Source organism: Anneissia japonica, unplaced genomic scaffold, assembly GCF_011630105.1.
Source record: "Anneissia japonica isolate Jap-2015-1 unplaced genomic scaffold, ASM1163010v1 scaffold287754_len4335492_cov202, whole genome shotgun sequence".
Taxonomy (NCBI): domain Eukaryota; kingdom Metazoa; phylum Echinodermata; class Crinoidea; order Comatulida; family Comatulidae; genus Anneissia; species Anneissia japonica.
Window position 1 is genome coordinate 896910 of NW_022705543.1, and position 14664 is coordinate 911573.

At 35.0% G+C, this 14664-nt stretch overlaps 3 protein-coding genes across 11 annotated transcripts in view; 1 reads left to right on the plus strand and 2 right to left on the minus strand.

The window, feature by feature from the left end:
* LOC117105715 (ribosome-binding protein 1-like) overlaps positions 1 to 6352 on the minus strand; it is a 48309-nt gene extending 41957 nt beyond the window's left edge. For all 8 annotated transcript variants that reach the window (XM_033246957.1, XM_033246956.1, XM_033246954.1 and 5 more), the window contains exons 1-2: positions 6252 to 6352; positions 3563 to 4276 (exon numbers count right to left, since the gene is read on the minus strand). In XM_033246957.1, the coding sequence (XP_033102848.1) occupies positions 3563 to 4238 (676 nt within the window). In that variant the 5' untranslated portion in view covers positions 4239 to 4276; positions 6252 to 6352. The remainder of the gene's footprint in view (positions 1 to 3562; positions 4277 to 6251) is intronic.
* Positions 6353 to 6817: 465 nt separating this feature from the next.
* Positions 6818 to 10131, plus strand: LOC117105863 (enolase-phosphatase E1-like). Its single transcript, XM_033247176.1, has 4 exons — positions 6818 to 7069; positions 7907 to 8283; positions 8856 to 9112; positions 9788 to 10131. Exons 1-4 carry the CDS (start codon positions 6977 to 6979, stop codon positions 9979 to 9981), a joined length of 921 nt encoding a protein of 306 aa, XP_033103067.1. The 5' UTR covers positions 6818 to 6976; the 3' UTR covers positions 9982 to 10131.
* Positions 10132 to 10834: 703 nt separating this feature from the next.
* Positions 10835 to 14664, minus strand: part of LOC117105862 (E3 ubiquitin-protein ligase HECTD1-like) — a 58676-nt gene continuing 54846 nt past the window's right edge. For both annotated transcript variants that reach the window (XM_033247173.1, XM_033247172.1), the window contains exons 42-44: positions 14429 to 14601; positions 13546 to 13696; positions 10835 to 12657 (exon numbers count right to left, since the gene is read on the minus strand). In XM_033247173.1, the coding sequence (XP_033103064.1) occupies positions 12375 to 12657; positions 13546 to 13696; positions 14429 to 14601 (607 nt within the window). In that variant the 3' untranslated portion in view covers positions 10835 to 12374. The remainder of the gene's footprint in view (positions 12658 to 13545; positions 13697 to 14428; positions 14602 to 14664) is intronic.

The following is a 14664-nucleotide window of genomic DNA, read 5'->3' on the forward strand; positions in this document are numbered from 1 at the left end:
AATTCAAATCAAATATCAACTTTAATTTATTTAATTTAGTTCAAATATTTGACATTGATTTTTATTCTAATATTTCTTTGGACTTGATTTCCCTGAGTTTTCTGATCTGTTCATCTGTGTGAAAAATAAATAATTCAATGAAATGTCTAGGGCTGTATCATGAAAAGTAAAAATCTGTATCCTCATCTCGTGGGATTATTAACTCTACGAATGGTCTTACATGGCCTTCCTACAGTAGGTTATTAGGATTTCATTTTCAGACGACTTAATACATAAAACTGCTGGATATAAATTTGCATGCACAGTTCAGTGTCAGCAGAGCGTGCACTGAAGACGATATTGATTATGTAATCATGGATTATTGAAGATTCTTTAGAAATGGACTCTAGGTGTGACAACAAACATAGGCCAATACAAGACCACTAGGCCTATAAATTACACAATCAATAGGGTGAATTTCAATTTCACATACATTTATATTACCCACCCTTACTTTTCTACAGCTACAAAACATGCATACAGTACCAAATGCAAGCAATCAGTACCATACATTACCATGTGTGTACCATATGTATCCATTTGCATATTACGTTTATTACTGTAACTATTAATAATTATGTGAATGTGTATCGTATTCGAACAGTAACCGAAAGGTCTTGGGTTCGGATCCCGATAGGGAATAATGTTTTTCTCAAATTTTAATTATTATCTTTATTTATCACCAATGGAGTTGTATCTCCATACCTAAGTAACCCTCACGTTACTTACGATTACTCATTGCGTATTTCACAATACATTGTAAAAAGATTAATATTCCTGGTAAAAAAATTATATTGATATAATTCTTTGACAACAAATTGTGCATAAAATTATTCTGCGATGGTTGAAATAAAGGAGGGATTCACCCACGAAAGACAAAAAACTTTACGAGACTATGTACTGTAGCAGCATAGACTACAACCATGAAATGGCAATCTATTATAAATATTACAAATTAATTCAGTGAGAACATATGAAAATCATTTGAAACAGCACCTGGACATCATTCAACATTTCCTAGAAATTCTACATTACTCTAGTTTATCATGAATCTAATAAAATTGGAGGGTATAAATTCATTTAGGGATGGATTGTTTTGGTTGTTTTTACAGTTGTTTTTATTTTTTGTTTCAATTGTAGAAATCTGTATCAAGTATACAGGTACAGTAATTCTCTACAGATTGATTTAACGCTAACGTTGGTAGTTGAGTGGATACTTTATTTGGATAAACAAAGTCATCATCGATGTTGTGAGGGCGCGGTGGATCTGCTAGAATTGATAGTAACTGCAAACGTTGACACCACGCAACGTTTCCTGTGCTGCACGATCAAGCGACTAAAGCGCGTCTTCAGTGGCAGCCTGGCTCTTAGGCTTGAATGTCGCCAACGCCAGGTCGCGAGGCACCACTGCACATGAAGACACAATGCGCAGCGAAGTGGTCTTCACAAACATGGACCACTGGCTACCCGCCGACTCCGCTGCAGGTGTCACGACCCCTACATGCACAGGCACAGTCGGTGTCAAACGATTAACTAGGTCTGGAGGCCCTCACTACGCTCCCCCTCATCCTTATCTGATAAACAGGCCGTCTTATCATCCATAAATGACAACTGATGAGATAATTGTTTTGGCAGGAATGGGGGAACTAGCAGCGGCATACACAAAGGCTCCATAGGCGGTCCCAGTCTCCCACACAACAGTCGGTTTATCCAGGTAAGTATTCACGAAGTAAACTGATGTCTTTCTTGCTTGTTATAAATTTAATGTGTAAAACGCAAATATGACAGACTTCAATTTATACTTGACTGACCGTCTAATAAAAATTTAAAGGAATAATTAATGTTACTTGATTTCTCTGCATGCTGGAATTTAATTATACTGTACATTGAAAAATACATAATGAGAAGGAACTAAACAGTCCTGCATATTATTAGATTTGATAAAAACTGCAATTTAGATTATTTTCCGGATGTTTTCCTTGAGTTACTTTGTTAAATGTCTCATTCAAGCAATCGTCTTCTATCTATGCCTGGCACACCTCGTTATTAATAAAATCCTTCCTTTCAAAGGAATATCCCTGCTGTTGTGACTTTAAAAGCCAGACGTTTATAGTATGTAAATACAATTGTTCAAAATCTGTGGTTAAGTAGTACAGTACATACTGGAAGTTATAATGAAGGTCACAGAAACTAGAGTTAGAGTTAACAACCACAATACAGAAGCTCAGGAAACTAATTTCTACATCCTGCTACCTGTAGTTAGAGTAGCAATGTAAAACCTGCCTTTAGGTACAGTGTAGTACACTCTCATATATTTTAAATTGTAAGCCTATTAAAAAAAAATTCCAATACTCGATTGGGAACGGTTGGCACAGTGTTTCAATTTTGGTCAGATGTCAACCTCAAGATCAGATGTTTGAATCTTTGCTTTGCATTTACTCGTCCTTTTGGACATGGCACTTAACCTACATTTGTTCCTTTGCACCCCAAAATATAAATAGGTAGGAATATGTCTTCCCTGATATTACACAATGATGTGGCATATTACAATGGGTTCCTAGCAGCCTATTTGACTGGAAAGGCTATTTGGGGGGAAAAATATTTTTCACAGGAAGCACAATTATGCTACAATTTTATTTGTTAATATGAATCTTCCTGCAAGTTCTGTTTACACATCCTGTTCAAAAGACAACAAGAAGGGTAAGTCTGCTGTACAACTGCCATTCAAAAGATGAAAAGCCTCTAGTTTGTAAATGACACTTGAAATGGAAGACACATGCTCAAGTCTATATGTCTAAGCTCAACAGATGGTCTTCTGTACATTCCAGTATTTCTTTCATTACATTTAACAATAACTATTGTCTACCCATTTGTCTCTTTCTATTGTTTACAATGTAACCAGCATTACTGTATTTTTGAAATACTGGAAATTCTACTTTGGATGAACAAAAAAAAAAAAAAATAGTAAAAAAAATTCAATTTATAACAATCATTATTGGTGCTTGTTGAAACATTTTTTTTTTAACTGGTCTCACAAAGATTCTGTCAATGGCAATTATTACACAACTCTATCAGAAACTATCGCGAATTTTTACTTCCTATTAAAGTGAACACGAAATGTTAAAAACATTTTATAACAATGAAGGGAGCATTTCATGGTAATAATTATTGTTAAACTTTAATCTATTATTATGATGATTTCAATACAGTTGTATTGAGTATCAATGGTGATGTTGGTAGCCAATGAGTGGATACTTACCTGGATAAACCGATGAACAGTCGGTCCTGAAATTGTTTATGTTAACCACATCAATTTCAATTTTGGTTATGTACTTCATTGAATGATGACATACAGTACTTATTTTAATTTTGTGTTATTTTTAGTTGCTCATTTAATATGGTTTTAACCTTTGCTTTCTTTGTTATCAATTTATTTTTTTAAACATTTTTAACTGTTGAATCTCTTAGGATTAGTTAGGGATGCAAATGGAATTAAATAAAAATAAGTAAATGTGTTACTCACCAACAGTTGTTTCCTTCTTAGACTTTGTCTTTAGCTTTGGCGGCTCACTCTTCACTGGCTCAGACTGAGCAGCCTTGATTGTCTCCTCCACCACTTTTTTTGGAGGAGGAGAAGGAGGAGGAGCCGTGAAAGAAGCCTTTTGCGCCGCTTTCTGGATAACCTCCTCAACTACTGGCTGCTTTTTAGCCTCAACTACTGGCTGCTTTTTAGCCTCAACTACTGGCTGCTTTTTAACCTCCTTTTTCGATGGTTTAGGAGTTGTCTTCTCTTCAGAAGTCTTGGCTTCCTTTTTATGCTTTGTATCACTCTCAGCCTTAGGTTTAGGCGACTGTTTTGGTGCCTTCTGAGCCTTAACCTGTGGCACTGGGATATCAACAGGTATTACAACTGGAGCTGGAGTAATCAACTGAGCTTCTTGCACAATCTCCGGCTTTTTTTTCTTACGGGTATTAAACGGCTTCTTTTTACTTTTGCTATCGGGTTTACTATGCTTTTCATTCTCTAAATGGGCACGCTGCTCAGCAATGGCTTCCTCATAGCTCTTTTCTTTGGTCCCAAATGCCGAGACAAGGTACACCAAACTCGAGATGACAACAAATCCACCAAATACCATCAAGGCAAACATCTGGGGTTCGTAAACATCCATGGCCACTAGCTTGCCTGCAATATCGTCCATTCAAGTCTTTAGGATGGTCTGCAGACAACTTCAAACTTCTGTTGAAGTTTAAAACAAAATAAAACATTCGGTACAAATTTCATTTGAAACAAAATGGAAACAATTTTTTTTCCAACAAATTTTTACTAAAATATTATCAGTGACCAATTACAACTCTTTTTACTGTACTTTTCAGGAGAAACTCTTAATGCATGATGGGCAGTTGGAAGGCATCGCACATTTTCTCGGAAGCATCTTTATTTACATACATTAAATCCTTTGTTTTGCTCCAGAAATCCAATGTTGGGACGTTATACAGTGATAGTTAACATTTTGGTGCTGAAGGCACATTGGTTGGAGATAGTTTTTTTCTCCAGATCTGCACACTTACTTTGTAACATTTTTAAATATCATTATTAATTGTATTGTGCATGAATTGCTGCATTGTCTCCCATAAAATATCTCAAAATTTTCTACCGTAATATTGTATGCCAGGCTTTGTCTATGCTTGTAATGTAATTACTAGAGCATCTGTGAATGTGGTTATAGCCAGACCATGTGCCTCACATTGCTGAACAAATTGTACAGCGATAGCAAATTTGTACCAAATTTGATTCTTTCAGATTAAATGTTAAAAAAAACAATGATACAGTAGTTCATTTAGCTTTTGAAGCAAGAAATCGTCTTTACCCAGTACTGCTCAATAGTTTAACATTACAAATTTCCATTTTCTTTGCTACATTAATTTAAATGATCAGGAAAGTCATCCAACAAGCAATAAAATTTGATGTCTATGAAAACTTTGTAAATAGTATATCACTCACCTAAAATAATTTAACAAACATTCAACAGAATATGGAAGTTTGTTTTACAAACTTGCTTTTTGGGAGCAGTAGTCGATAACTTTTTTGTTCTATTATGTTGAGCAAAGTGTGAACATGCTCGGTGCATTTTTATGCGGGCGTGCATTCATTTGTTCAAATTGACAGAGGCGTTTGATCTATGTTATGTTAAACATTATCGCATTCTCCCTTAATCTTTGTTTGAGGTGGTTGTCCTTTTTAAGTTCACTCTCTCAACCTTCCCATCTTTATGTGTCAGGTAGGCTGTTTTTTGGTGGCCAACCTTGCATTATAACCATCACCCCCAATTCCAATTTTGTTATTCTATGTGGTGATAAATCTTTTAGTAACACTGAACCTCCAGCCACTCCTGTGTGCCCATTATCGATAAAAAATTCTTTCATCTTTCTTTTGAAACGTTTTACCATATGGACACAAAAAATATCAATTTATGGTGCAAGAGATGCAAAGTTGTTATCAGCTTTTGTTTTCGTTCATTTTTTTATGATTTAATTTACAGCAAATTTAATTATGACCAGTAAATAGCAACACTCAGAAGTAGAAAAAATGCTTTAAAATATGTAAGATAATAATAAGGTATTGATATTTTCAGGGTTGCACGCCACTTTACTCCTTCTGATTAGCCACTGCTATCAGTATTTTTCCTGGTAAATTAAATAAATTGATAGGTCTAGGCCTATGCAATGGTGTCCATATTGCCATGCTAGCTAGGTATTCCACTTGTCAACAAGAATGCATTATTTTCTCACAAAAATCAATTTTTAAAAACAATACAATTGGAATATTCTAATGGAATATTATGATTCTAATATTCAGACTTCAATATAATTATATAGGTTGCGAAATATTAACAATTTTGAAAAAAATCTGCAGGAATTCGTCTCGGCATTTCACCGGTACCTATTCACTCAGTACAGCAGACAAGACTCCAGACGTGGCATCTCGGTTGACAAACTAACCTACCCGGTGGCCTAGGCTAGACAAAAAAGACATGTTGACATTTGCGAGTGACTTATGTTGCAACCAGCCTCACGTACACTACGAGACACACGGTTTACCACACAAACCCCAATTACATTACTGAGTTTTTAGCTACTCAAATGAAACATAATTGTCTAAAGTAAAACTAATATATTCAGTAAATTAATGAAATAAAGACGTTCATTCTTACCAGCTTTAGCTCCGTCCACAAAACTCAATACGCCGGAAGTTCGAATGGTACACATGAACACAGAGTTCGATGTTCCTCTGTAAGAACACGCCTGATTGGCTAATATCTTTCAAGGAACGTCACTTAATGAATCTAGTTATTAAATACACTCCCACAAATTTGAACATAAATTAATAAAATAACAGCATTTTATAACATGAATACATTGCTAATATTAAACGCAATGTAAATATTAAATGAATAAGAAAAAAAGCCTTTAAAGAGTTTGAAAATTTTTGAAAATGAAAATTTATTTAAAAACAATTTAAGGGAATATGAGGGAGGGTCAATATATAATAGAAGAGCACCGTGCCAACATGGCATTCAAAAGACTAAAAACCAAAAAGCTTGAAACGTTTTCTTACATTCATTGCACTTTGAAATATAAACGTTAGTATAAAAATACTCCAATGTTTATATTTTAAAAATCTATAAATTTATGTTTAAATTGACTGAAAAGTTATAAAAATCCTCGATACGCCCAAAGGTCATACTTGAGTAATAATTTCAAACAAACATACGGAAGTGTCAAGTGGATCTCCATCCACGTGGATTTGTTTATATTTTCTGCGGCTCTGTGAACGTCCGTCATAAAGGACAGCACTCGAGTGTTCTGCAAGACGCATTGTACAAATTTGTGTAGGATTACAGTGCACACAAAAAAATTGCGAAAAATTATCATAACCATGGCCCTATCCAGAAAGCGGGATTCAACAAATTGCATAAAATGTATTCTTCTAGATATCGAAGGAACTACAACTCCAATATCGTTTGTTAAGGTACGGACAAGCACTGTGAAACTACTGACTGTACAGTAAACAGCGTGCCTGTGTGTGTGTGTGTGAAAGTGCTATAGCATAGGTATCAACACACAGTACTGTATTCAGTAGATGTACTGGTAAAATTTATTATACTCTCAGCGACCTCATTGAATGTCGGTTATTGGTCGTTCTGGTGGGTTCTCAGGCTCCTGAGAGGAAAAAAATAATAATTCTGGCCAACAGGTATACATAAAATATTCAAAACTTCCAATATTCTTGTAAATATGTCTGTAACCATACTGAATTGTTTGATGTGTGTTTTAATAAAATTAAATTATTATGCTTTGTAAAAATTTTGCATTTTCCAATTGGGGTTTTTTTTTTTCTCATCACCACAGGGGATATTTTTAACAGAGGATTTTTTTTAACTACCCAATTAGCTCAGTCGGCTAATCTGGTGGTAGCCACTGTGTGCGCGGTAGCCCCGTGGAGATCTGTAGGTCCCCGGTTCAATCCCATCGCTGCCTCTTGTGTTTCAGCTGAAGGGTTGAAATACAAGTTACAGTAGCGCACCATCTTTTGGATGAGACGTAAGCTGTTGGTCCTGTGTGCATTTATGGCCCATGTGCATGTTAAAGAAGGCAGTACACTCTTTGGAAAAGAGCATTGTCTCCCGGTGCACTGCACAATCACCACCAGAAGGCCCCACTGGAAATAAGTCTTCTTCTAGACTTTCGTGGGCTATCCTTGGTGTTTACATCGAATAAATTCAATTCAATGCCCTGAAACCAAACTCCAATATACTACCTTCAAAGTCCAGAAATCTTTCCTGATGTTTTTAATGTACATTTGCAGGATATTCTCTTTGGATATGTCAGAAGTAACTTGAAAGAATATCTGGAAAAACATTGGGAGGAGGATCAATGTCAGCTAGATGTCCAATCTCTCAGAGAGCAGTCAAAAAAAGATTTGGAAGAGCACAAGTCACAGAAAGAATCAAATAAAGACAAGCCCAAGGAAGATTCTAAAGATGAGAAGTCACAGAATGATTCCATAGAAGATAAACTCCCTCCAGTAATACCTAAAAAAGGCGGTAGTTCGGCGTTAATACGTCAGGCAGTGGTTGAATATGTCTTTACCATGATGGATGCAGACAGGAAGGTGACATCATTGAAACAACTTCAGGGACATATGTGGAGTAATGCATATTCATGTGGAGAGGTTGTTGGAGAGTGAGTTTTTACATTTTTTAATCATTCTACAGGATACATTATATATATGGTGGGTCATAGGTGGCGACCCGGTTTGGATGTTGGGCGCGCAGAGTTAGTACTTGCAAGCGGAGTAAAGGCCCTCAACATATTAGTGTTTTTTCATTCTGGGAGACATTTTGCAGTGTCATCTTGTATAATACCAATATCGCCAACCACAAGACAAACAACTGGTGATCCATACCTTGCCCAAGCCAGTCTGTTGTTTTGTGAAAATCAATATTCAAACAATGTTTTTGAAAATTATTGGTGGGGCCTACAGGAGAGGTGGCCACTCACTAAAATTGTTGGGTATGTGGGCCAGGCCCACACAGCCTACCCTGTGCCGCCAGTATGGTGATTTACTGGTCTTTAAAAACATGGGGAGTGTTTAATTCACCTTCCAACATGGAATGGAACCGAGATCTGTAACGCAAATAAGGTACCTTGCCCAAGAACATAGGCTTCTTCAATCCTCTAGCCTGTAATCTTTTTGTTATAAAATGCTGCGATCCAAGCATTTGACGATACAAAATTTAATTTTATATTTATAGAATATATAAGGATGTACTTCCAGCAATTATACACTGGAAATCAGAGGGAAAGAAGATATACATTTACTCATCAGGGAGTGTTGAAGCTCAGAAGTTGTTATTTGGTCACACAAAAGAGGGTGACATACTTGAATACATATCAGGACACTTCGATACAAAAATCGGAGCTAAAGTGGAAAAGGACAGCTACTGCACTATTGCAAAAGAAATACAATGTGAAACAAAGGAGATTCTTTTTCTCACTGATGTCACTCGAGGTAAGACCTGTCAAATTTTATTCAATTACTGTAACTGTAAATTTTTTTTTCCCCATGCCTCTTAAATATGCCAATGGAGTCGAATAGCTGAGCGGTTAAGGCAGGGCCACCACAACCTACAGCCATAACATCGGCGCTGGTTCAAACAGCACATTTGCCTGTGGTTCTGGAAGTGTAACCAGGCCCAGTGTGCAATTGGCTTATGTGCATTATAAAGAACCCAGTTCTGCATCTTTCGAGATGAGTAGGGGGTTTCCCCTGAGTACTGGTCCATATGTCCCCTGCAGCCTGTGGACAGACGAGAGTGGCTGGTACCAGTTTACCGGGCAGTTCAGACATGAAGAGACCATTACGGGAACGTTACTGAGCGAGCTATATAGTCCATGTTTTGAGCACCGATCTTTATGAAATAGCGGCATTATTAATGATGTAATGTATGTATTGTATTTATGTACCTCAATTATTATTATGTATTGTATTTATGTTCCTCAATTTTATTTATGTACCTCACAGCCTTTTGTAAGAACACCCAGTGGGTGAAAGAGTCGCGTGAATAAATATAGATTTATTACTATTATTATTATTATTATGTATGTATGTATGTATTACTGTTAACATCATCCCCAAAGTAGTAATTAAATGTTCTTGATCATATGTATCACTTTGTATTTGCAGAAGCTAGACCAGCTAAACAAGCTGGGTGCCAAGTAGCGATAGTTACAAGACCAGGTAATGCTACGCTATCTAGCGATGAACTTGAGGAATTCCAACACGTCTCATCCTTCTCGGAATTATATTCAGATGCTGCAGTTGAAGTGAAGAAACGCAAAATGTCTTCAGTTGATGATGAAGGCGAGAAACCAAGTTAAAAAAACATTCTAAAAAATGCAGTTAAAAATACTTTTATTTGGTTAATGGTTAAAGAAAACATTTTTACCGTGTATGTACATTCTTTATGTAGGCCTGCATAGAATTTCATGTCAACTGTTTTTATGTTGAATAAAGTTTTTAACTTTTAAGACTTTTTGTATTAGTCCATTATTTGTGTGTATTGTATTGTAACTGGATTGTTCTTTATTGTTCTCTGTTTTATGTTCTTCCATTCTGTAAGTGGCGGGCTCCCTGCTGTTAGATGTGAAATGAAATAAAATAAAATAAAATTAGTTTTTTTTCTATTTGTCTATTAATAATTCTTTCTCATAAAATGGAGAAAAATTATTTCAATATATGATCATATGGCAAAAAATAAAGCTGTGGCACTTCTGGATGAATAGGAACATTACTCCAATTTCAAATAAAGAACAAAAAGAGTTATATACTGTACAGTACTATATAAACATGGTTAAAGATACAGTTTTGAGCTAATAAATGATGAATAAAAATTTGTTGTTATAATTTTTATTACAGTAGCTTAGCATCAGTGGTGGTCCAGGTGGGCAAAGGACCACATGTTGAGGAAGAAGTCGATTATTTCATTGGAGAACACTGCTTTAAAAATGACTGCCATTTCCAGGCATTTTAAGTTGCCTATTCTTGAATTTTGCTCCATATACTACGTGCCGAACCTAACAAGATTCCATCCAACTTGTTTGATCAGTCTACCATAAACGTATTGGTAACAATTCTTTTAAACTTCCGCAGTTCAATCTTGTCAGATATACTTTATATTTATAAGGATGACAACAACAATAATATAATAAATAAGTATATTACACAAAAACGTTAGTTAAGTTTGGATATGTATCCTTTAATCTTTAAGCTTCTATCATACACACAACATTACGTCTAGTTACAATGTTTAAATGATTATATAGTATTTCTATAATAATAGTTAACTTTCCACAAAAAAAGAAGAAAAAAACCAACTCACTGGACCTACAATTATACAGCAAGTTCATTAAAAAGTAATTTGTACTATGTGCTGAATTTATTTAATGGTAACCTAGCTTTAGAAAAAAACAAGTGAACATGCCTATATCTTTTATATTTTACAGCTTGTATTGCATAATCAAAAATTATCTAACAAAAAAATTAGAGAAATGTTTTCTGTATCACTTTTTAAAATTACCCAACACCAATTGGGAAAGCAAAAAGACGCTTTGAAATCTTTTACTCCAAAACAAAACACTGTGCAGTAGACATTTTTCTATTATTGCTTTTCTATGCATGAGTTACTCCATAATAATAATAATAATTAAGACAAATTAATTATATAAAAACAAAAAATTAATTTAAAAAAAAGACAAAGAATATAAATTTGTTATTTAAGATAATAAATCACTCTTGCAAACTCATCAATCCTATTCCCTTTAATCCCAAGCCTTCTACATTTCCATAATCAGCTACCATAATTTTGTTAATTGTCTTGCTACCCATAAAGCCAACAGCATAGAACCCTCAATAAAATACAGTATTGTTTCATGGCAACCTATCACTATTTTATTTTAAATTAAAATATCTTTCTACTGTATGTATCTGAACTATGAAGCTTTTTGCAGTCATAAACTGTTGTGTATTAATTGCACCAGATTATAACAGTTTTTCTACTCATGCATTATATAATACACAGAAATAAGCATCACAATATATCAGCAATCCAGTGAGTCGTAGAATGCCACGCCACAAGTAGAAACAGACCCAAGCAATCATGATACACAGTTTTTAAATAGTACATCAATCCTGTGAGATGCTTTTCAAAGGAGATTATGTACATAATATTATGAATATTGATCAATAGTCAATAAGTTGTAAACTAAAGGTCTGTTCACACCCAAATATGGGCATATCACACTTTGTTGTATAAAATTTGATAGTGTGAACATATCCTTAGAGAAAATTTTAAATCTGCATGAATAATCGATCAAAGCTAATCAGAATCATACCGTCTGCTTCAACTGCCATCACCTAGACAGCAGATACAACTATGTTTTGTTTGTCTGACCACAATGCACTGCAATAACCTAGTGTATTTTACTGACTTCCCATTGGCTACTCAGATGCTAGCAGACATGCATGTTCCATACATACAGGACTTGCTTCAGTAGAAACATGGCATATGATTAAATCAAATTAAATGACAAAGTTCATAAATGCTGATTAGTGGAAGGAATATATTTAGGGCATGGATATTTTTCAGACAAAGTTTTACTGCTGTGTTTGTGCTCCCTCATTTTGATTCCAAATTTCAGCAAAACCAAATGAAATAAAACAATGTTCTATATATTAATTTCGATATGATATTAATTATGATTTATTTTTTTCTTCAGTTCAAATGGAAACCTTTCTCTGTCGTGGCCGATCTCAGCATCTTTCTCATTATTTCTTCACTTGAGTAGCACGGTAGTTTCAGATAATGCACGCATGTATTTACGGATGGGTATGTCTTATCATCGGCTTCAACTTTACGGACGATCGTGAGGCGAGGGTGGAGGTTAGCTAGGCCGCCTGGTGGGAGTGACGAACAGCCAGTGGTAAACTGCATGAAGGCCTTGCGTTCATCCTTGTCCATCTTGCACATTAAGTTGACAAACCTTTGGAATCCAGGGCTGATAAATGCAGAGGAGAAAAATAAAATAATACAATGAGTAACTATTCATTAATATTAAATCTTCTTGTGAAGTTAAAATATTAAAAAAAATACATAACAAAATAAACACAGTTATCATCGATCAAATAAACTCAGGAGGCAATGTATGCACATTGCCAATATAGCACATTGCCAATAAACATGCTATAAATACAAAAAATTAAAATTTACATACAAAATTTAAGATAGATAATATTCAAAGCTCACAAATAAGCAATAATATAATTAAACAACAAATATGATAATAATAAATGATAACATTATATTGATGATAAAAAAATGTTTCACTGTGTATAAAGCAGTGGTGAATTGGGTGTGGAATGGTGGGAGATGTTATATGGATGGAGGGAGCCATTACGGATGGAGGGGGTAGATATGGATGGAGGGAACAGATATGCGTAAAATGATATAAAACATTAAAAATAAAAACCGATAAACATTGCATAAAATTGGTTTTTATATTTTTAATGTTATATATCATTTTACGCATAGGTTAACTTATTTTATATCGTATCATTTGAATGGTATTTTACTATGTCACTGTTTTTATTGTGAACCTTGGAAAACAAATTTCATTACTTTGACAATAAATTTTGAACTTGATATGGATGGAGGGAGGGAGGGACTGGATATGGTTGAAGGGGAAGGGGTGGTGGCATGAAATTTTGAATCGGTGCAATATCCCTCCTTCACCCTTGTTCCCCCTTCACATGGTTGTGGCATTAGTATGTGCACTAGTAAATATTTCCCTATTGTCCATTTTTTTAATTGTACAGATTTCCTCGACTAACACAAACACATTGGGCTGGAGGCCCAGATCCACTGACAGTTATCCATCATTACTTACCTTTCTCTGGTATAGCCTAGCTTTGGTTCTGTGTAGTTCAGCACATCCTCTCGTGTCCATGAAGGTGCTTGGTCACCACACATGATTGTCTGTAGCTCACCAGGATTGAAGACGTGTAGTTTATCCATAGGAAACACTTTGTTGAATCCATCTGGAAAAGCCATCATAAATATTAATGGTTGAATGAATATGGTTGGGTTAGTACTAATAATGATTATAATAATATCACAGTAAATTATTAATGACTTAATACACTATACACACTAGTATTTAATTTCTTAGTTATCTTTTGTAAGTTTTTTATTTTTTCTGGTGCTTACTAAAAAAATAGCATTTATAACTATGTGTTGATGGCCAAGACTCAACAGCTGACCAGGGTTAATTTAGATTAATCCCTGGTTAGTGACAAAGCATATCTCCATACTCCGGGTTGGGTGCTGTCATCTGTATTATTTTATTTCTTGTTTTTCACATTTCTATACATCTTTAAACTTTACAGTACTTCTAAAATAATAAATATGGCCAATATAAATATGACCTTTACATCCTACTTTGATTTAATAAGGAGTTTCGATTTGCAACCGAGTGGAACATAGAATGTAATGTCAATGTAATTGTGTATGTGTGTTACACCATAAATCAGGTTGAAAACGGTTTTTAGCTGAATCTACATTCAGGACAGAATAAGGTCTGTACTGCAGTAAACACTGGTGCGCGCCTGCACCTTTACAACATCTCCGCATACACTTCATAAAACATCAAAATCTATTTAAAGTAGAACGTAGAATGCATGGGATGACAGTCATGGATAAGTGAATTCCCTTAAATTTGTTGTTCTGCATTCTCAATCTGAAGTTCCCTATTACAAAGTAAGACTCCTCACCTCTGAATGCCTCCATCTGCCTCCGAATACCAGTATGAAGACAGAATTCAAGCAACAGGTCAATGAACTCTTCTGCGTTGTCTATGGTTACCATCTCTTCTTCACCATTGGGTTTTAAGTCATAGGCACTGTAGCCATGCACACGGGATGATGGGTTGAATTGGAATGTCAGTCTAGAAATATATTTTCATTATATTCATCAATATTGCATTAATTTTTTTATAATTATTATTAAA